The 23706-nt window shown below is 39.2% G+C and overlaps 1 protein-coding gene across 2 annotated transcripts in view; it reads left to right on the top strand.

Moving 5' to 3' along the window:
• Positions 1 to 1311: 1311 nt before the first annotated feature.
• Positions 1312 to 23706, top strand: part of LOC123746565 (Ligand-gated chloride channel homolog 3) — a 36211-nt gene continuing 13816 nt past the window's right edge. The window contains exons 1-3 of one of the 2 annotated variants that reach the window (XM_045728161.2): positions 1312 to 1366; positions 16527 to 16672; positions 19766 to 19923. In XM_045728161.2, the coding sequence (XP_045584117.2) occupies positions 1328 to 1366; positions 16527 to 16672; positions 19766 to 19923 (343 nt within the window). In that variant the 5' untranslated portion in view covers positions 1312 to 1327. Of the gene's footprint in view, positions 1376 to 16526; positions 16673 to 19765; positions 19924 to 23706 lie in introns of both variants that reach the window. The other variant, XM_045728160.2, reaches the window with a different exon arrangement.

Genomic DNA, 23706 nt, shown 5'->3' with positions numbered 1-23706 from the left:
ATAGTTTCTTACTCAGTTTATTCAATGTTGTATTTGTGTATTAGAAATATTTGTTGGGAATGTTTGTCAGTTTGAAGTTGGAGGGGAGAAGAGGTGAGGAGTGAACAAGGGGAGGTTAGGGAGAAGGGAGAAAATGCGAGGACATGACATGGAAGAGGGTGGGAAAGAGCAGGAAAGAGGGTAGGGGGAGGGAAGATGGAGGATGTAGAAAGAGGGAAGAAGTCGAGTAGATTGGGGATTGGGAGAGACTATTCCGAACACTGCTGGGGTACCTCCTAGTATAAGAGGGAATGTTTGTTTGTCGGAGAATGGATGGTAAACGCTTGGGCCTATCTTAACTTGGCAGGGAAAGTGGTCTGGGGTTCAAGACGAACATAGGCTGGTCGGAGTCGCCAGAATTAAATAAGGAACAGCATGCCACGTGGCACTGCCGATTGCCACTGGCACTGTTAGAGAAAACTTTAAAAAATCAAAACATTATTTCTTTGTAGTAATATGAAGAATTATACAGTGATCTCAGTAAAATTCCAATAAACTTTCTAATCATACTTTGCCCATAGTAGCATACAACAGACAATCATCCCACAGCTTCAGAATGTTTCTAAACCCTTGCCTCTTGTTCGAAGCCAGAGGTAAAACTATTTATTATGTAAACATTTCAAAGCGCTAGGTTCCTCATATATTCTTGATATAATTTAGTTATATTAATTTAAATAAACTAATTTAATTTATTTTAATAACGAAAATCACTCTGATTTGGGGTGAATCAGTCTGGGTGATTCCCAGACGCCTGCCTTAACTGCCACGGGGGTCCAAAAGTTGACCAACCCAGAACGCTATTGAATTTTTATGGGAAGTTCTGGAGGCCGTGAACCGTACCCCCAACCAGGGGTTTTACAGTCAACCTGGACCCCACTCGAGCCTAAGGTAATGGCGTTCACACTCTGACGCCACACTTAGAATCGTAATGAATTCCCAATGGCATGATATATAATTGAATATCATTTTCAGACCATGGAGTGATTTGAATTCGCTATCTGGTGATTCCCAGACTCCGAATTCCCAGAATTCCCTCCCCTAGAAGTTTTAATTAATGCAGTCTTATGAGTTTCTTTGTGGATTTTATGTGTACATGTATGGATATGTATAGAAAATTCGACTAAGTTATTATGGTTGTCAAATTATATTATAGAATATTACGCTTGTCAGAAACAGGTTGCATAACCTACGATAGATAACACAGCAGAAGCTGCTGTTTAACCTACTTATTACTACTATTAAAACGGTCCACTTTTCATTATTTTCAGGCGAGCCTTGTTACATCGGAATGGACATAACCATCGCGTCCTTCGACTCCATTTCCGAAGTAAATATGGTAAGTTTTTTTTTCACTAACATATATACATATATGCACACACACACACACAGATATATTTACTTATATATCCGTGTGTATGTGTTTGTGTGTGTTTGTATGCACGAGTGTGTGTGTGTGTTTGTGTTGGTTTAACAACCATATACATTCTTAAGAGTAAACATATGCATGCTATAATTTTATTATACTAAGTATCAACGGAGGATAAAGTGTACTAACTAATGAAGTATTCCGACCTACAGGACGGTTGCTATACAGTTAATTTTTCATCCTACTGAGTTTCATATTATCAGGAACTAAATTGGGGAGTTATAAATCACACGAAGAAATGTGTATATATGTTGACAGGACCACACACTAGAATATGAAGGGACGACGACGTTTCGGTCCGTCCTGGACCATTCTAAAGTCGATGATATGTATATATGTGAAATGTGTGTATAATAATATAAATTGAAACTCAAAATAACGTGAATGTAACGCTCAATACACAAAGAACAAGGAGGGGGTCGGACCTCACGTATTCCTACACACAACACACAAGTCACAAGACATTGAACGTCAGTAAAAGCAAGTAATCTGGAGGTACTGTTCTGCATTAATATTTCACGGTACAATTTTTTTGCGAACTATTTATATAAAAAGCCCGAAAAAACTAGGAGCAAATGCACTCATTAGACAGGTACATTGGTGGGAACCGACAAGCCTACCACGAGTGTACTTAATTCTCATTAAAAATTCCGTTGTTAGTTGCACTGGATGTGTGTATAAAATTCCATGAAAGATTGTAATAAGTTCAATGTTGACCAAACAGCTAAACATCTTGACAAGAGAATTAAAGAATAAATATAGAATTAGAACTGGTCAAGAGTCTCATGCATTTTTTTTGTTCACTTAAGAGAATGTAATCATTCAATTGACTGGGCATAATTCATGCAAAATTGTGGAGAGTAAATTAGTTACTGAAAGAAATATTATTGAATCTGCATTTATAAAGAGTAGTGACTTAGATAATATTAATGTAAGTCAAGGATTACATAAATTAGATAACTTTATAATTAATAAGATCTGTGATAGGTATAAAATTATGCAAACAATAAGTGTATGTGTAGCACATTCCAAGAATGAAGCAATGTCCAGTTAATATCTCTTGAATACCCCCAGTTAATATCCACTTAATCATTTCACCTTTATGTCACCTCCTTTAATAATCGATATTATAGCTTATGGATCTTTGTCTAGTCAGGTGTAGTTGGGTATATAATCCTAAACTCCTTAGTCATTTGTCAGCATTTCCTTGACAATGTGGAGAAACACGAAAACGTTCGGAACTTTCATTTAATTTCCCAATCAGTTTAGTAAGAATTTTCTGACAACTGAATAAGCAGAGTATTAAATAATTGGCCACCATAAAAAAATATTTATGGTGCAACATTCAAAATTTCAAAATCTGTTGATGGTGGACCTACATAGAACCTATTGCAGTCTTTAGAAGGCATTTTCTAAATGACACAATTATTACTACGACAGCTGTTTCTAACTAATAATTTTTAAACTGTAATTATTGGCATGCCTATTATTAGGAGCAGTTGTTGGTGTTTAGAGCTGTTCCATATCAAGTCACTTTTGATGGTAGACAGTTGTGTATATACACGAATGTTTTAAAGGGGAAAATAACAGTGAACAGACTAGTATGGAAATTTATAGATGCAGATCGGTTCTGTGACTAAGATAATGTTTTGGTGACAGAAGTGTAGCTGATCCAAGTAAAGGGTCCCCCGGGCGTGTCCCCTGCTCCTTGTGGCCTCTTGTTATGGCATACCAGCCTACTTTCTGTTGTGCTTCATAACCCAAACGATCTCCAGGCAGAGCAACAGGAATCCAACATCGAGGAACATGCTACAAGTCTTATGCAGTCTAGCAATGAGACAGAATCAAATAGATATTTGGAGCTGCAACTGTGAATAGCAGCTGCAACACTCACAGAAAGCGAGGATAAATTATAGGCATGCAGAATCTGCTCATGGGGAGGAGATAAGTGGCAGTGTTGACAACAAAGCGAGAATCCGTGTAAAGAATGCGGACGTGGGCTATGGTAGACTCACACAGCCCGGGGAACGCCCACTCAGGCCTCTTATTGCTTTCCGAGCTGACTACGTGAGCCTGGCATTCCCAGCTGGAAAAACGACCCAAGCTAAGAGCTTTTAGTTTGGAAGTGGTCTACTGGGCAATAAGGATATACTGTACAAGGATGGCGATCGTTTCAATTTGATTATCAGTGTCTGGAACGACAATGATCCTTCCCTCTACAAAATTGCTTCTTTGGAAGCTTACATATAAATGTTAAGAGTGCATTAAACTGTAAACTAATTAACAATCACAAAAGTAATGGTACACATTATCAAAAATTTAAATTACAAACTGCAAATAGCAATTTTCTACTGAATAACACATATGCACGATGTGCTGTACTTAAAGCCGACCTGATACTAAAGCCTACAAGTAACACTGCTCTGCTATGTATGGATGACTTTAATGTTCGACACATTGCTCTTACGTTGTTCAATGTAACAATAATGGAAGAGCCATCTTTAAATATCTGTTTATAATATTACTATGTATGATTCCGACAAACAAACCTATTTGTTGGGAGATACGTTGGATTATGCGCTTAGTACAGTCTAGCAGAGAGCAACTTTACAGTTCAGTACATTCCAGAAGTAGTAAGCGATCCTTTTAATACATTGTGAGTACATCGTAGTGAATATTAGGGTCAATCCCCAACCTAGGAATAAAACTCCAATCTCAAACCGAACTTTAAGGCTGACATACACAAGTGGTACACTGAGTATACTCTTTTATCAGTTGACCACTTTTAGGTGATCTTCTCAGAATCATTACCGGTTATTATCATGGGTTAAATTAAGGAAAAACAATCATTCTTCCTCATGCACAAATGATCCTATTATTATTATTATTATTAAAGAACGTGCTAAACTGCTTCAGCTTGCTGACAGTTATAAATAAAACAAGAATGCCGAAAATTTACTAAGATTCCTTGAGAGTTTTTTTTACGAACATAAGAGTCAAATTAGGAACCCATGTTAGGAACAGTACAAGGCATCAATAGAACTATAACTTTACCGAAAATGTGAACAAAATTAAAAATATTTAGAGGCATTTTAAGCAACTCTGTTCCCTCAATCCTCCACAAAAAGACTCCTTACAGTGTGCGGCTCATTTGTTGTGCCAATTATCTTGCAAAATTGAATATGTCTCTTAATCCTGATAAAATTGTTCATTATATTTCCCCGTAGAAAGATGTGCCAGTCTCTGTACATTATACACACATCAGCTTAAAGCAAACCTATATAACAACGAAACTATGAGGTGCATAACACTAGAAGCTATTATCAGTCATCTTCATGATCTCAAACCAACTGAATTTCATGCTTATACTGATGGTTCTGTTCAATTGAGCACCGATAGAACAGGTTGCGCGTGTGCAGTACATAAATCTAATTAAATGTTTATGCAATTCATTTGTTCATTTTTGAACAATGTTGCAACATTAAATGGAATGAGATTTTTGAAAATGATAATGATTTTGCATGAATTTGCATGACTTTGCAGATCGATTTGCCAATGAGGATTTCATGAAAGAAAACACAGACTATGACTTCAAATCATCTAATGCAATTATTAAAACATACAAATTAAAGAGATTACTTAAGATTTAGAAGAACTAAGAAATGAACAATGACCTGAAAGCTGCAGTATAAAAAGCTATGCCAACTTTTTGTCAAAATAGGCATTTGTATGGTCAGCACAGTAACTGAACCAGGCAATGTGATGTATTCATTGTGCGAATGCGCCTTGGCTATAGACACATTTTGCAGGTTAATGAGGCTGAGCCACTACCAAGTATTCAGCTTTTAAAATTTGTGACAAACTTTTAAGGCATCCACTTGAACATTATATTATCGAATGTGAAACTGTAAAAGATTTTAGGCCTCCTGGCCTATTGTACATCTCTGTAACTATTTCATTTAATCTAATATATTAGAACACATCCCAACTATTTATGCTAAATTTGCTTGTCCATATTCATGAATGAAGAAATATTTTTTACTTACATTTCTCATGAATTCATTCTTGCCTTGCATGGTTGCATTTCAAATTCGTAAAATGAAAAATATAAATTATTTGTAATATATTATAACCGCATAAACTATATATGCCCTTCAATCTACAGTTTAGACCTCTCGTCTCGTGTACGATCTTTTGCTATGTTTGGCAGTGAATACAAGCCGCACCTCATAATAAGATTAACTGAATTACACCGATTAAGCAAAATAGTATATTAATTTTGTCATTTAAGATGTAAATTATTATCTCTATCTCTCCTCCCATTTCTCACTCCCAGAAGACAACAGATCATCGAGTAACATTCAGTGAAAGCTATCGACATTGAATCATCGTAATCGATGATGAATCAACATTATGAACGTTGATTAGACTAATAGGTTAAGGTTTACCATGCAACCCGTCCTCTTAAAAATAACGTCACTTTTGGCTCGTATGCGCGCTATGGCCAAATTTGGACGTAATTTGAAATGAAATCGACTCACAAAAGTGACGTACTGTTCCGTTTTCTGTTTGAGTCGTCCGGCCGACGCTGTAAGGTTAGAATAGATGACTTTCAATTCACGTTTTTCATAACGTTTTGAAACTTTATGAGAATTTCCTGCCCACCTGACCTATCAGAGGACCCTTAACTTACTGTTGTTGAAAAAAAAAATACCAAATTTATTTTCATTTTTTTTTTCATTTTCAAATAACGTCCAAATTCGGCTATACGGGCAAACGGCTAAAATCGACGTTATTTTTAGGAGACAGGTTGTATGGCCAAATGCTCATTAATCCAGCCGCCAAACCCTCTGTTTATGAATTATAAACGTTTACACACGACTCACAAGTAATAATATTCGAATATTTATCGAACAGTAACGATTGGTTGGGACAGCTTCAGCTAAGACGTACATAGCTGAGTACTGTGAGGCACAGCTTCAGCTTAAACGTACATAGCTGAGTACTGTGAGGCACAGCTTCAGCTTAAACGTACATAGCTGAGTACTGTGAGGCACAGCTTCACCTTAAACGTACATAGCTGAGTACTGTGGAGCACAGCTTCAGCTTAAGCGTACATAGTTGAGTACTGTGAGGCACAGATTCAGCATAAATGTACATAGCTGAGTACTGTGGGGCGCAGCTTCAGCTAAGACGTACATAGCTGACTAGTGTGAGGTACAGCTTCAGCTAAGACGTACATAGCTGAGAAGTGTGAGGCACAGCTTCAGCTTAGACGTACATAGCTGACTAGTGTGGAGCGCAGCTTTAGCTTAGACGTTCATAGCTGACTAGTGTGGGGCCCAGCTTCAGCTAGGACGTACATAGCTCAGTAGTATGGGGCACAGCTGCAACATGGACGAACATAGCTCATTGTGGGATATTTGGGTTTGATTCTGACTAATTAATAATTAAAGTAGTAAATTAAATTACGAAGGACCACCCGCTTTTAAAGTAAAGAAGGAAACTGAGAATTTCAGATCATTAGATAAAATTCTAGAGAAACCAGTGACTATGGATATGACTAGAAAGTATGATCATAAAAATAATTAATGGGCTGTATTATTAAAACCAAACCTCAAACACCTACATTGGGGGGTTATTGCTGGAGGTCAGTACGTCCACGAATCAGTGTGGTTCGTTCACTAATTCTATTAATAATAATCTAATCCTATAATTAATGTTGAATATAATATGATTCATATAAAGAACATGAATATGAGCATAGTAATGAAGAATATGAGCATAGTAATGAATTACAGTAAATCACACATTATGTTGAACATTCTGAATGTATCAAATTGCAAAGTTATGAATAAAAAGAAATAAGCCTTAGCTGGTAATAGATTCCTTTAGATAACTCTGGCAGTCCTCTTAATCTCCAAGTCTGGTACACCGACGAATGACACGGTTAACATGGAGAAGACAGCATGAGGAATTCGTCTCTCGAGCTGCAAGATAAATGACTACCAGTAGCAATTGATTTAACTACTCAATACATATTCAAGATTATTGATATCTACAGATAGAATTCTAATCACCAGTTATTAGGTGTTGTCTTGCCGCGTGACGTGCAATCACCCTGCCATTAATACACTTATAAATGATGCATCAAATAAAAGTACTTAACTGTGGGCACTGTGTAAGTATTAAGATTGCCGTAATTACGCATCCCAAGTTCCGGTGAACCTATCCTGGATTGATGCGTTTCAAGCTGGCTGATCACGTGTCTTCAGGAATCAAGTCTAAGATCCCTCTTTTAACACCAGCACTAGTTGAAGATATTATCTGCAAGGTCGTTCACGCCTCACAGTGGCGGCTTTCATCTGTGGATGGACACACTTGTCCTATTTGCTGGACAATGGCGTCTTTTGAGAGTACGGTAAGCGTAGCTTTGCCTCCTTCTGGCCTTGCACGTGTCCGCGTCCCGACCGCCTCACCGACTGAGGATGGCGTCGCGTCCCTCCCCCCACGCCGAGTCGACGTTCATTACACAAATTATTGGCATGAACATTAATATTTCTCGCATTCGCGCTTGAAACTCTAAAGACTGGACGGGTTTATTATTTAGAGGAACGGAATATTATTATTTAACTATTTAAGAATAGTAAAGATACAAGGGAGAGGAATTAATGTCTCCCCATAGCATTCATTGATGACGTTACCTCTATCGTGAGGTAAACGTTTTGATTCTAAAGCTCTATTCGGCTTTTAGTTAGAGAACAATTCGTCTGCAATCAGTTGTCATACAGAATGCTTTAATTATGGAGAATCGTATTTAATTCTCACACAAATTGAATATAATGTGTTTTACGGTAAAGAAATCTGACGCAATACTGGCGTCAGATGACGTGAGAATTTAGCCTAATGCACAGATGAATTATTAGTACATGAGAATTCTACGAGTTGTTAATTTTACTTAATACAATATTAATATGGTTAGTAATAAGTAATGAGAATACAACAATGCTGTATTCGATGTTGGAAATATCCAACACTCATATCGGGTTGCATGAGGCTATGCTAGGTCACGCTAAGATCTTTTTTCCAATTGCGTGCACATCATATGTAATATTTATGTAAGATGAAAACCTTGTTATTTGGTGTTTGTAGAGAGGCTGGAGTTGACCCAGCTGTGGCAAGCCCCGCCCACACCCTCCACAACACTGCTGCTCTCTCCTGATATTGACCGACCAGACTGGAGTTGCTGAATGTGCAAGACAAAAATAGGCCAGGGATTTGGGTCACAACAGAGCACGAGTGAGGAGAGATTCCCACGGCAGAAGCGAGAGAGAACTGGCTCCCCTCAGCTTAAAACGAGCGATTAAAGGCCTCTCTCAGAATAGACGGGAAAAGTGGAGGTCTATCTCAGCACAAACGGCAGAAGTTGAGGCCACCCTCAATGGAAACGGGATGAGTTGACATCGTCCTCATCAAAACGGCATGAATACAGGATTTCCCCAGAACAAAAAGGAGGAGTTGAGGACGCCAACTCAGCAGAATCGGAAAGATTACAGGCCTCCCTCGGCTCAAACGGAATGAGTTGAGGCCTCCCTCAACACTAACGGGATGAGTTGAGGCCTCCCTCACCACAAACGGGAAGAGGTTAACTGTTGAGTAACGGGAAGGTCATACCACAGCCATTCTCTTAGAGCAATTCGTGTACAGCAGGTCGAGGACAACTGTTTGTTATAGCAGTTCGTATACAACAGTTAATGTACAGTATTTGGTGCACAGCAGTTTGTGTACAACCATTCGTGTAGAGGAGATCGTGTAAAACAATTCGTTTACAGCCATGCGTGTACAATAATTCGTGTACAACAATGCGTGTACAACAATTATTGTACAGCCATGCGTGTACAACAATTCGTGTACGACAGTGCGAGACCAACAATTATTGTACAGCCATACGTGTACAATAATTCGTGTACGACAATGCGTGACCAACAATTCTTGTACAGCCATGCGTGTACAATAATTCGTGTACAGGTAACTCGTATGAATATACACTAGATGCCAAGTTTTAAAGATAATTTGTATTTAATATATAAAAATATGTTGACACGAATATACTAAACTGAGGATACACAGTTCCAGTGTGTGTAGGAAGAGAGCTGAGAGCTTCAGAGATGATGTTAGCACTGAGACCATTAAATATTGGGCTTTATTTGTTAAATAATTAATCGATATCGTATTATGATTAAATATTATGAATGTTAGTGTTTATCTAACTTATTAACGAACTGATCAGTTAAAGAATTTAATAAAACTATGCGGGTTTAAAGTATAATTTAGACGAGATAAAATGTGATTCAGATTTAGTGTTAAATTGCATGTTTTATATTAAAGTCACTAACATGTAGTGTGAGGCGTGTGTGGTCATTGCTTCATGGATAGAATGCATTGTCTAGATATTTAATTTTAGTTGATTTTAGATTACAAATAATTTGTTTGTGATTTGTTTTTACATGGGGAATCAAAAATTTGTTCGTGGTATATGAATTTTTAAGATTCTTATGAAATTTCCACAACATCAAGGATTTTTCCCTTAAATGTATACTATAAGAGATAATATTTGTCTGTCTGCCTGTTTTTCTGTTAAAAGTTTGTGGCCAGACGATTGGGTCTAGCGTGCCCCAAATTTGCATGGGAAATTGGTCTTGGGTACGAAGCGGACCTAGGCTGGTCGGAATCGGCCTACGTAAAATGCATTAAGAAACATTAGTAATTATAGAGACCCCCATGAAATCTTTAATGGAGTTAAGTATGAAATATTTGAAGTGATTCCCTCTTAGAGTTTTTAGTTATCATATTTTTGGAGACAACTAATTACTGACTCTCAACGACCTGAAAGTATTAATATAAAAAGCCATGATTTGTTCAGATCTGAAATCTATATCTATGGACAGCACAAAACGTCCACCAGACTGTGCGACACAGTGGTTGCAAGGATCAGGTTGGGTTACCGTTACCTGTGACACGTGGCTACTGGTGACGGATCTCCCAATCCTGAGCACTCCAGGTGCAAACTCTGTGAGCAGGAACTGCGGCATGATCTCCCACACTACATCACCGAATGCCCAGTTATTAGACCTTTCGGACCAGTTGGTATGAGGTACCTGGAGCTTTGCAATTTATTCACTCTCGTATTCTTGAAGATATCCTCACAGTGTACCCAAAATTTGCCAATGCAGGTTACTAAACATATAGCCCTGTATGACTAACCATCCTGCGAGATGGGGACTTTTATCACCACTGCTACCTTATTCACTCTTGTGTTGATGATATTCTCAAAATGCATCCGGAGTCTGCCAGTGCAGACTGCCTATCACATGCCTCTGTATGACTAACCATCCTGTGTGATGGGGATTTTTTAGCATCACCTAGTTAGCTTTTTTGACACACTGTACTCCACTTCATATAGTCTATGGTAGCTGCACTAATACAGATGTACCTCATGTATTAATATAAAAAAAAGGAGACAACTAATAGAGTTTTATAATAATAAATTTTCTGAGAGAAGGGGAAGAGAGAGGGAGGAAGTAGGGGCACAAGATGGGGATGATTAGGGGAGAGGCGAAGGGGAACCAAGGGAAGGGAGACGAGGGGGTCGTAGGGGATATATGATGAAGAATGGGAAAGAGGAGGAAAGGGTGGAAAGAGGGAAAAGAGACCTGGATGCAACTCGTTACCCCTTTCTACGTAAATATAGAAATGGAAATGGAAATAATAAATATAAATGTCTGTCTATTTGAGGCTGGCGGGGAGGGGGGAAATGGGGGGTGGGGGAATGATAGAGAGAAGGGAACAAATGGGGGAGATGAGAGAAAAGTAAGGGGAAGAGAAGAGAAAAGGAGATGGTGCAGAAAATGGGGCGACAGGGGATTAGTGGTACGCGGGTAGGAAAATAGGGGATTTGCGGAGAAGAAAAAAAAGAGGGATGGAATAAGGGTGGATGGGAGATGAGACAGACTATCCCAGGCACCAATTGGATCAATCCATCCATCTATCTCTATCTCACTCAACGCTTTATCAAAGGGACAATTTGCATATCAGAACTAAAGGAAATAGAGAAACATATAAACGAGAATTCCTACAGAACTGGATGCAACAGCTTACCTACATCATTTTTGGATATGGACAGAATAACATGATCACATTATTTAAAATTAATATAATTTTTTTTAGGCCACCAGCTTACAGAATGTTTTTTCTAGCTTGAATTAAACAATAGACACATGACGAGAGTAGAGAGGGGAATATAATAATAAATAAATATATTTTTATTTAGGTAAGGTACATACGTACAAGGTAAGATACAAAAGTTGATGGATTTATAGAGCTAGTACATACAATGCCTAAAGCCACTATTACGCAAAGCGTTTCGGGCAGACATATATAAACATACAGAGAGACATATATATAAACTAAGGTTAGTTACGAGCAGGGGGGGGGTCCCCCCCTCACTCTGCAGCCACTGACAATAGACCTTACATTAAAAATACGAACTGAGCTATAGAAATACACCAATGGCCTCTACGCTTTGCCGTTATTCTCAACATCCACCCTTCCCAGCTAAACAATGAATGTATGTATGTGATGTAACTATAAGCTGAGCTTGCATAAGCATCTTAAATCACCTTCAGTGGTTAAGTGCTTAATAGCTGCTATTGAAACTAGTAAGTTATTTTACCCTGTCAAAGTAGCAGATATATATATATATGTATATAATATATATATATATATATGTGTGTGTGTGTGTGTGTGTGTGTATATCACGAAAATAAACACGTGATTAAAAATGTGACAGTGTCAGACCACGGAGGAAAATTGAAACAGGAATTTCCTTATGTACTTTCGTATATTAATACGAAACTCTGCCAATTGTTTCTCGCCGGCGCCGGGAATCGCCTTACGGGCTCACCATAGCCCGTGCTACATGGACACTTCGTTCTGAGTAGCTAAATCTAAAACAACAACAACAAGCCGGGAATCGAACCCGGGACCACAGGATCACGCGTCCAGCGTGCTGTCCAGTCAGCCACCGGTGTGTGTGTGTGTGTGTGTGTGTAAATTTTTTTTTAGCAGTCAGTAACAGTTGATTGATTGACAGTTGAGGCGACGGCCGAAACAGCAAAGTTCAGCAAAGACAACATGATAAATTCAACTAGATGAATACACACACAACCACAGTAACAGCATTATCATTACTGAGAGACCTGTTTGATGGGGTTCTGGGAGTTCTTCTACTACCCAAGCCCGGCCCGCAGCCAGACTTGACTTGTGAGAGTTTGGTCCACCAGGCTGTTGCTTGGAGCGGCCCGCAGGCCCCACATACCCATCACAGCCCGGTAAGAGAAGCTGGGAGAATAAAGAACCACAGAAGGGTGTAGAAACATAGAGAAGTAAACTATTGGATGAGGCAACAAGAAACTATTTAAGCCAGAATGTAAGTGAACCCATAAGAATGAGTAGCAACGACGGCCCAGCTATTAAATATACTTCCTACAGACTTTACCTGGTATTTACTTTTTAATGATTCAGACATAAAGGAAATCAACTTCGAAGCTCCCCCCGTAGAAATGATTGACCACAGTGTATTGATATTAGAGTGTCTGGGAGAAGTAGGGATAACTTACTCAAGGAAGGGACCAGAAAACAAAAGCCTGGCGTATCGAAAAGGAAGCTTCACGGAGAGAGGAAAAATCCAAATATAGATACAAAGGGAAACAGAGTTCAGAGTTCTTGGCTGTCAAAGACATAACAGGCTACATCATCCAGAAATGTAAGGTTGCAGTCCAAAAGGAAAAAAAATAAAAGCAAATGAGAATCCCTTGGTTTTATCAGGGATGTAAGCTGGCAAAGCAACTAAATACAAGGGCATGGAGAAACTACAAAAATAATAGGACTCCGAAGAACAGAGGTCCTGGAATGAGTACCTCAAGGTGAGAAGAAAAACAGCAAGACAGTGCGAAAATGACATAGCAAATAAGGCAAAGACTCAACCCAAATTGCTGCACATCCACATCCGAAGGAAAAGAACAGTGAAAGAACAGGCATCAAGCCAGGGAGACTGTGTAGCACCATTTATATTAGGTCTAAGATAACGTATATTAGGCCAAGGATAGATAGGACAGGTTAGATAAGGCTCATTAAGTTTCTTTTCGTATTTAAAAAGAATGTCATTTATGCCATAAAATAATACAAAAGGGAATTTTTGCGTAGTTCAGTTCTACATATTGGTACTTTTGACCAAATACTTGGTATAAGTACTATTGTTTTAGGTGGATGGGCTGCCATGTTTTGTATATTCCATCCAAAGTTAAAGGTACTGTAATTTGTGTTGGGAGGTTGGTCTCTCCACCTCTTGTCTCGGTGTAGAGGGGGTTGTATCGCCCTAGATATATTATGGTTAAACGAATATTCTATTCTGTTATTCAGTGACTATTTTGTTTCACAGCTTCTCTCGTACGCTACAGTTTGTCATATTACCGTAGTCAACACAGTTCCTGTAGATCTTGTTCACCAATTTTGTCACTATGAAGCCTCAAAAATTATTGTAATCGTCAGCGTTGACCTTAACCTTTTAAATGAAGAACTTCACCAATGTCACTGAGGTGTTGTCACTGTCGACAATCATATTAGGCATCTTGTCAAGGGCTCACTATGTCACCACATGATGCTTGTCACCAATAACTGACACCTCATCACTGTTACTAGACACGTCTTTACCTGTCGTGTGATATACCAAGGCTATGTGACAGCCACCAGACTCACTTGTCTGGTTCCCGGCAGCATTCACACCCTTCAGGAACACCACGTTGCCTCAGCAGGAATCTGCGACAGCTAATTTCCCGTATAGCCGGCTCCCGGGCGACCTTCCCTCGTCCCTTTGGGTCGTCATTGCTTACTGAGGATCCTTTCCTCACTTGAAGTCTTCCTTTCCCTTGTCGGTAATCTTGATCCACTTTTACCTGTACACCGAGGCAGTAGTAACCAACGCAGACCTGGACGCAGGTCATCACTCTCTTGACACACAGTGTGTAGGTTTTATGACGAGAACTGGATGGGAAAACGATATACCATAGGTTATCTTGAGATGATTTCGGGGCTTAGTGTCCTCGACCAGGCCTCCACCCCCCATGAAGCAGCCCGTAGCAGCTGTCTAACTCCCAGGTACCTATTTACTGCTAGGTAACAGGGGCATCACGGTTAAAGAAACATTTTGCCCATTTGTCTCCGCCTCTACCGGGGATCGAACCCGGAACCTCAGGACTACGAATCTAAAGCGCTGTTCACACAGCTGTCAGGCGCCCATAGACAGCATCTTCATAAATACCCACAAAGGATTAGACTGTGTGGCCTCCAGCCTCTGAAATTTGATTGTGCGAGGCATCCCTGTACTCCAACCTTCGAATTTGGTTGAAACCAAATGTCTGCTAACAGTTGGTTGAAACCAAAAGTCTGTAAACATTCGGTTGAAGCCAAAAGTCTGTAAACATTTGGTTGAAACCAAAGTCTGTAAACATGGTTGAAACCAAAAGTCTGTAAACATATAGTTGAAACCAAAAGTCTGTAAACATATGGTTGAAACCAAAAGTCTGTTGACATTCTCGTTCTCGAGAACTGTTATGGGTCGCACACGTGATACGACTTTGAATAATTATAACAAATATCTCTTATCCTTCACACTAACAAGATAAACATTAGTTCTTAATACCTGGAGCGTTCAAACAAATCGAATATTTAACATTCCGTTTAAATTAAAAAAAAAGCACCGTAATAATGACGCTTTATTGGACTAATGAGCATCAGCGTGGTTGCGTAAGGCAAGATGAATTAGGCTTGAATGCTTCAAGGCCAGGATTCATCAAGCATTTACGTAGTCACTTAAGAAGCCTGTATAGTTTCTTCAATTTGGCCGGCTTTGTTTACAGGTATTGAGAGAGAGAGAGAGAGAGAGGGGGGGGGGAGGGAGAGAGGGGGGGAGGGAGAGAGAGGGGGGACGGAGAGAGAGGGGGAGGGAGAGAGAAAAAGCGAGAGAGAGAGAGGGGGAGAGAGAGAGAGAGAGAAAGCGAGAGAGAGAGAGAGAGGGGGGGGGAGGGAGAGAGGGGGGAGGGAGAGAGAGAGAGAGAGAAAAAGCGAGAGAGAGAGAGAGAGAGAGAGAGAGAGAGAGAGAGAGAGAGAGAGAGAGAGAGAGAGAGAGAGAGAGAGAGAGAGAGAGAGAGAGAGAGAGAGATTAAACAGTTAATGAGCTTCGATGCTTTTCGGGGTTGTTTAAAAAATTAATAACCTTTGGTAGCGGAGTTTCTATGCTCATAAACTGTTTATTAAGCGTAAACAATGACGACATGATTAGGAAAGACGATTGTTGAGTCCTGACCCTGGTTAGGCCGGTTAGGCAGGAGCCGAGCGGACAGCACGCTGGACTTGTGATCCTGTGGTCCTGGGTTCGATCCCAGGCGCCGGCGAGAAACAATGGGCAGAGTTTCTTTCACCCTATGCCCCTGTTACCTAGCAGTAAAATAGGTACCTTGGTGTTAGTCAACTGTCACGGGCTGCTTCCTGGGGGTGGAAGCCTGGTCGAGGACCGGGCCGCGGGGACACTAAAAAAAAGCCCTGAAATCATCTCAAGATAACCTCAAGATAGGCCTAATCACTTCGAACACAACGCTTTTTAAATCGAGAACAGAGGCTGCAAACCTCAGTATTAACCAAGGTCCATAAATTACTATGAAGGAAATTTTTGCATAATTCGGCCATGTTATCTTTGGAACTTTTATCCGGGTATTTAACAATTGCGCTCTAGTCACTCGGAAGCTAAATAATGTATCATAAAATTATTAACATTTATTCCTTCTGTTCCTGTACAGAATTGCACCACCACCATGTAATTAAATATTTTCTCCCTTCACACTGTTTGAAATTTCATTACAGGAGTCGAAAACCTTTCCTTTCGAACCCCATCACATTTTCAGCAGTCACAAAGTTACTCACAGAATATATTTTTTTACCATTCCAGGACTACACCATCACCATGTACCTCAACCAGTACTGGAAGGACGAGAGACTAGCCTTCAGTTCCAGCGACGAACTCCTCACTCTTCCAGGGGACTTCGCCGAGAAGATTTGGGTTCCAGACACCTTTTTCGCTAATGATAAGAGCAGGTAAATTGACTCATTATAACAGGTGAACCCAAATAACACGTAGACCAGGTCAAGTATGTACTCATGTTCTCAAGTAATTCAAATTGCCCATTGAAACAAGATAATAAGTGAAAACATTAACACACAGAAATCACACTAACGTGATATATATCAATGAAAAAATCAACCAGGGCTTTGAGGTGGGACGACCCTACGACCTCGGAAGGAAGGAAGGAATTATCAAGGGAAAGCGCCAAGCCATTACGACTATATAGCACTGAGAAGGGGTCAGGATAAGGATTTGGGATGGGACGGGAGGGAAGGAATGGTGCCCCAATCACTTGGACGGTCGGGGATTGAACGCCGACCTGCATGAAGCGAGACCGTCGCTCTACCGTCCAGCCCAAGTGGTTGGGTCTACGACCTCGGAATTGCCAGTCGTGTACTCTGCCACTGAACCATCGAAGACTTGTACAAAAGTCCTGCAACCGGATTTCTAGATCCAGTGGTAGAGTACACGACTGGCAATGCCGGGGTCACAGGTTCGAGCCACCTCACAGCCCGGGTGGATTTTCTCATAAATTATTATTAATATTATTCATTATTTTCATTTCTAAGTCATTAATTTGACTATTTGGGAATTAATTGTTAGTAATAACATAATTCCTGAAGCTAAATAATTTAGAACAAATCAGAGGAGTCAGTGATAACTAGATTTCTTCAGGAATGCTTTCAAGCATTTTCTCAGTTTTCTCCTTTAAAAATGGTTAAATACATATATAATAATAATAATAATAATAAATTATAACCTGCTGCTCAAAATTTCCAATTACTCATATGAGCGTGTTCAATAAGATTATTGCCAACTTGGCACACGCTAAAGAATATAGACGTAATTTGAAAATGAAAATAAATTTGGGATTTTTTTTTCAACGACAGTAAGTTAAGGGTCCTCTGATAGGTTAGGTGGGCAGGAAATTCTCATAAAGTTTCAAAACGTTATGAAAAACGTTAATGGAAAGTTTCCTTTTCTAAGCTGGCCGAGTAAGCCGGACGACTCAAACAGAAAACGGAACAGTACGTCACTTTTGTGAGTCGATTTCATTTCAAGTTACGTACAAATTTAGCCATAGCGCGCATACGAGCCAAAAGTGACGTTATTTTTAAGAGGACGGGTTGAATGGGGACATGTTCGAAGTCATTCAAGATTGCCCCCACGCCTACTATAATCTATATTTAATCCATTCCACCACCTAGTTGGGGCTTATACTGCCTGTGCTTCTATCCACGAAGCTTCTATCCTGAGTCCGACCGGGAGAGGAGGCCAACCCTCCAAGGACTTCCTTGGTCTCTCTATCTTCCGCACCTCCCTACTGCTGCAGTCGCACAACTTCTACCCCCTTATCACTCCCCAATCCCCTCACACCTCCACACCCTGTCCCCTCTCCCCAGACTCCCTTCCCGTCTCTATTGGTTCCGCTGGGTAGGACAATTATCTTCTGAACGAGGCTAGGCAGGAAGCGAGCTCCGAGGTAACTTAATTAATAACGATCTGGCAGCTAATGTGTGTCCTCAGGTAGTCTCAATGTAGCACCCAGGGTACTGTCCATGTAGCACCCAGGGTACTGTCCATGTAGCACCCAGGGTACTGTCCATGTAGCACCCTGGGTACTGTCCATGTAGCACCCAGGGTACTCTCCATGTAGCACCCAGGGTACTGCCCATGTAGCACCCTGGGTACTCTCCATGTAGCACCCAAGGTACTGTCCATGTAGCGCCCAAGGTACTGTCCATGTAGCACCCAAGGTACTGTCCATGTAGCACCCAAGGTACTGTCCATGTAGCACCCAAGGTACTGTCCATGTAGCACCCAAGGTACTCTCCATGTAGCACCCAAGGTACTGTCCATGTTGCACCCAGGGTACTGTCCATGTTGCACCCAGGGTACTCTCCATGTAGCACCCAAGGTACTGTCCATGTTGCACCCAGGGTACTGTCCATGTTGCACCCAGGGTACTCTCCATGTAGCACCCAAGGTACTGTCCATGTAGCGCCCAAGGGTACTCTCCATGTAGCACCCAAGGTACTCTCCATGTAGCACCCAGGGTACTCTCATAGCCTAGACATAATAAGCTTAAATTGTTTTTCCCGAATCATTCACAAATTTAAATATTGCAAGAGATGGTTAAATTCAAACGAAGCAAAACTGTGTGGACTGAGGAGTGAACTAAAGAGTTTATTACAAGCTGTGCAACTATCTTTAACTGATTTTTAAATATTTCTTGTGTACATCTTATAATGGGTCTTAAAGCTATTATTTTATAAATGATGAATTTTAATTGGAATTGGAGTGAATTTTAATGAAATCTGTTTATACTCTTTAGTTGAATTATATATTTGAATACATTATACATTTGTACAGACCACTGATGTACCAGAGATGTATATAGCCATCATCTCTGGTTGGTTAGCGACATTAAGTGAAGTGCAAGTAGCTTGCAGATTTTGTACACTACTTATCTATATAAAAGAAATTTAACCTATTGTTGTCAATTGTCAAATGTTTACATTTGTTTCTAAAATTTTCGTTAGTGAATATATAAATCATTAAATAATAATATTAACAAATGTTTATATATATATAAATATATTATATATATATATTTTATATATATATATAAATATATATATATATATATAAATTATAATTATAATTTAGAAAATTATAAATTATATATCAATATATAAACTATATATACATTTTTCATGTTAACAATTAGATATAAGTAATTTAAACTTGGTGTTCAATCTGATGATGGAGTTTGATACTCCGAAACGTCTAGTATCTTAACCTAATTGAAGCTATATATATATATTTTTCATATCCTAATGGTTGGTATTTTCTCTTAAACGTTTATATTCTTAGTTTCCGGCTAACAATCTCTCAAACTCTCTTGTCCATGAAGTTTCATAATGCTGTTTATACAATAAATTATTGTGTCCTTCCCATTTCTGTTTATAGTCTCCCCTCCAGAAACAACAATGCTACGTTTTCTATTCGTTTTTTAACTCCTTACCCTAATAATTGTGTAATTCCTTTTCTTTCTTTCTTAGTTATCTCCACGATGTGACTGAAAAGAACAAGATGGTTCGTCTTCACGGTGACGGGTCTATCACGTACGGGATGCGGTTCACCACAACCCTCGCTTGCATGATGGACCTCCACTACTACCCTCTAGACAGCCAAAACTGCACCGTGGAAATTGAAAGTTGTGAGTTAATGAGTCGGTGGAGGGAGAACGGGATGATAAGAGAAATCGCGAGGGAGAGAAAGAGAGAGGAAGGTTGATAAGAACAAGCGATATATGTATATATATAGAGTGAGGATGGATGATAAGATAGATTGCGGAAGTATAAGATGAAAGTGGGAATGGGCAAAGCAATATTAAAGAACGGTATAGGAGAGAGTATCAGAGAAAAAGTGGCAGCATCGCACAGCTGGTAAGTTACACCTATAGATTTTAGGTGAAATATATTAGTGGATGAATGTAATAATATTATTAAGTGCAGTAATAAACTATTGAAGATGAAACAAATACCCAATAAATGTGGAAAACATGTTCACTTATACATGCATTGGGTCTGTTTTTCACCTTCATTCAAGTACCACAGCATTATAATAAGTTTCTCAATAATATATATATAGAGTGTCAGACCACGGACGAAGAATTGAAACAGGAATTTCCTTAAGTACTTTCGTATATTAACACATCTTCAGAAGGAATGAAGATGCATTATATATATATATATATATATATATATATATATATATATATATATATATATATATATATATATATATATATTATATATGATCGACAACCACACGAATTTACATGTCAATTTTATATTTAGGATGGCGTGTAAAAATATTTAAGAAATGAGAACGTACTGCAGACGAACATTTAAATTTCTTATCAGTCATATTCAATCAACGTCAGACTATATTTGAAGAGTCACTAAATATGACTTCCTTGTATTTATTTTTAAAATTACAATACTATAATTATCTGAAATTTATATCAACATTCTAAATAGTTCATAGATTTATTGTAAATAGCACGAATGATAGTTACATTTTCTTCAATTTCCTGGTATCTAAATGGTTTTATTCAATATTCAATATTGTATAAATTTGAAGTCTTCTTAAAATCGATGATGAAAAAGTAAGATTAATAATTCTAACACGAATTTTCTCAATATTTCTTATGTTTCTTTTCACTGTTGATGGTAATTGAAAAATCAATTCTCCAAAATTAATTTTTATTTCTAGTCTGACGCGACACTTGAACGCGTTTCGTAATAACTTATTACATTTTCAAAGACTTTTAGTTTACACACACACAACTATAACCTGCAAACACTAAACAGAGCTCTTACTATGCTATGTTTAAAACATCTTTCATTTTATTTTATACGCATTTTGGGTGAGGTCCTCACCCAAAATGCGGGTATAAAATATAATGAAAGCTGTTTAAATCATAGCATAGTAAGAACTCTGTTTAGTGTTTGCAGGTTATAGTTGTGTGTGTGTAAACTAAAAGTCTTTGAAAATGTAATAAGTTATTACGAAACGCGTTCAAGTGTCGCGTCAGACTAGAAATACAAATTAATTTTGGAGAATTGATTTTTCAATTACTATCAACAGTGAAAAGAAACATAAGTAATATTGAGAAAATTCGTGTTAGAATTATTAATCTTACTTTTTAGGTCATATTTAAAAATATTATATAATATATATATATATATATATATATATATATATATATATATATATATATATATATATATATATATATATATATATATATATATATATATCCGCTGGTGAAAGGGGGAGTTATCAGCACGCTTCACCTACTTCATGGAGCCAGGAAGGAAACGAGGAACCAAGAGAGCCTCACCAGGTGCTGATTGTGTGGATCGAGGTTCCTCCCGAATGCTAGCTCACACACACACACACACACACACACACACACACACACACACACGCACACGCACACGCACACACGCACACACACACACACACACACACACACACACACACACACAAACACAAATGTAATGTAATAAAGATAGGTGTAGGGAGCAGGAGGCCAGTTACAAGGCATCATTTGGGAGATGAAATTCTTCAAGAGTCAGAGAGAGAGAGACCTGGGGGTTGATATCACGTCAGACCTGTCCCCTGAAGCCCATATCAAGAGGATAACATCAGCGGCATATGCCAGGTTGGCTAACATAAGAACGGTCTTTATAAACTTGTGTAAGGAATCTTAAAGAACTTTGTATACCCCATATGTCAGACCAATCTTGGAGTATGCGGCTCCAGCATGGAGTCCATATCTAATCAAGCACAAGACTAAACTGGAAAAGGTACAAAGATTTGCCACCAGACTAGTACCCGAACTGAGGGGTATGAGTTACGAGGAGAGACTACGGAATTAAATGCCGTGAGGCGTACAATAATACAACCCTCTTCTGTATTCTAACTCAGTCTTGTCAACACATCTGATCAGCCCAAAGAGAGAGAGAGAGAGAGAGAGAGAATACGAAATACAGTCTCCCCCCAATTCTATAAAAATGATTTTCAGAATGCCAGGTTTTTCCCTCTCCTCTTCATTTCCATAATAATGGCTTCACAGCGGAGGCTGAAAATTTGCAGGCTCGTCCACGAAGATGACCCCAACAGCCTCCAGAATCCCACTAGTGGAGGAAGGAGAGGATGGATATTGGAGGAGAAGGTTAAGATCAAACTTGAAGCTGCTGATGAAAAAGAGGTGGAGAATGTTGTGGATGATTAAGATCAACGTGGATGCAGAAAATTTAGATGGAGGATTGTGGGGATGATTAAACTCGGAGGATGGAGATGGTTAAGATAAAAGTGGAGATGGAGGATGCTTGGAATGGTTAAGGTCTAGGTGGGGGGTCGAGGATGGTTAAAATCAAGGTGGATGCTGAGGGTGAAGATGTAGGATGCTGGAAATGGTATAGATCAAGGTAGTTGCTTTGTGTGACGATTAGGGATACTGGGGATGGCTAAAATGAAGGTGAAGGCTGCTAGGGAAGTAGAGGAAAGTGGAGCTGTATGAGTAGGTGGCTATTTAGGCTGAACTCATAATTGTATTTAAGTCTGAATGTGAAGGATATTTTTTAAGGCTGACGAGCGAAGGTGACCATTGAAGTGGATGGTGGTTATGGTTGATTGTGATCATTGAAGAGCGTGATACACATGATTAATGGTAACAATTGAAGTAGAGATGGAGGATGCTGGGGATGGGTAAAATCATGATAGTTATGGTTGATGGTGATCATTGAAGAGCAGTATGGTAGTTATGATTGATGGTGATCATTGAAGAACAGGGTGGTGGTTATGATTGATGGTGATCACTGAAGAACAGGGTGGTGGTTATGATTGATGGTGATCACTGAAGAACAGGGTGGTGGTTATGATTGATGGTGATCACTGAAGAACAGGGTGGTGGTTATGATTGATGGTGATCACTGAAGAACAGGGTGGTGGTTATAGCCGAGAGTGATCACTGAAAAACAGAGTGGTAGTTATGGCTGGTGATCATTAAAGAGCAGTATGGTAGTTATGGTTGCTGGTGATCACTGAAGTGCATGAAGGTAGTTACTGACGATGCAGAACATCATACCACCTAGTTATTTTACACATTCAAAATGTTAAACCTAACTTTCTGTCGGCGCAGACTAAAACTTGAGAGGCTGCACCGTCCTCAAGGGTGCTAGATAAGGTGGAGCGTAGTAGTCAAGGTAGAGGGTGGAAGATAAGATGGAGGTTGGTAAATAAAAAGGAGGGTGGGAGACAAGATTAGGTGGAGGCTGGTTGATTAGGTTTAGGACGATAGATAAGGTGGAAAGAGGTAGATAAGGTGGAGGATTGTCGATGAGATTTAGGGATGTAGATAATGTGGTGGCTGGTAGATGTGGTGGGGCTAGTAGAAGAGACGATGATGGAAAAACTGGTTGAGGGA

This window comes from Procambarus clarkii, chromosome 90, assembly GCF_040958095.1.
Source record: "Procambarus clarkii isolate CNS0578487 chromosome 90, FALCON_Pclarkii_2.0, whole genome shotgun sequence".
Lineage (NCBI taxonomy): Eukaryota > Metazoa > Arthropoda > Malacostraca > Decapoda > Cambaridae > Procambarus > Procambarus clarkii.
This window is presented reverse-complemented; position numbering and strand designations above follow the sequence as displayed.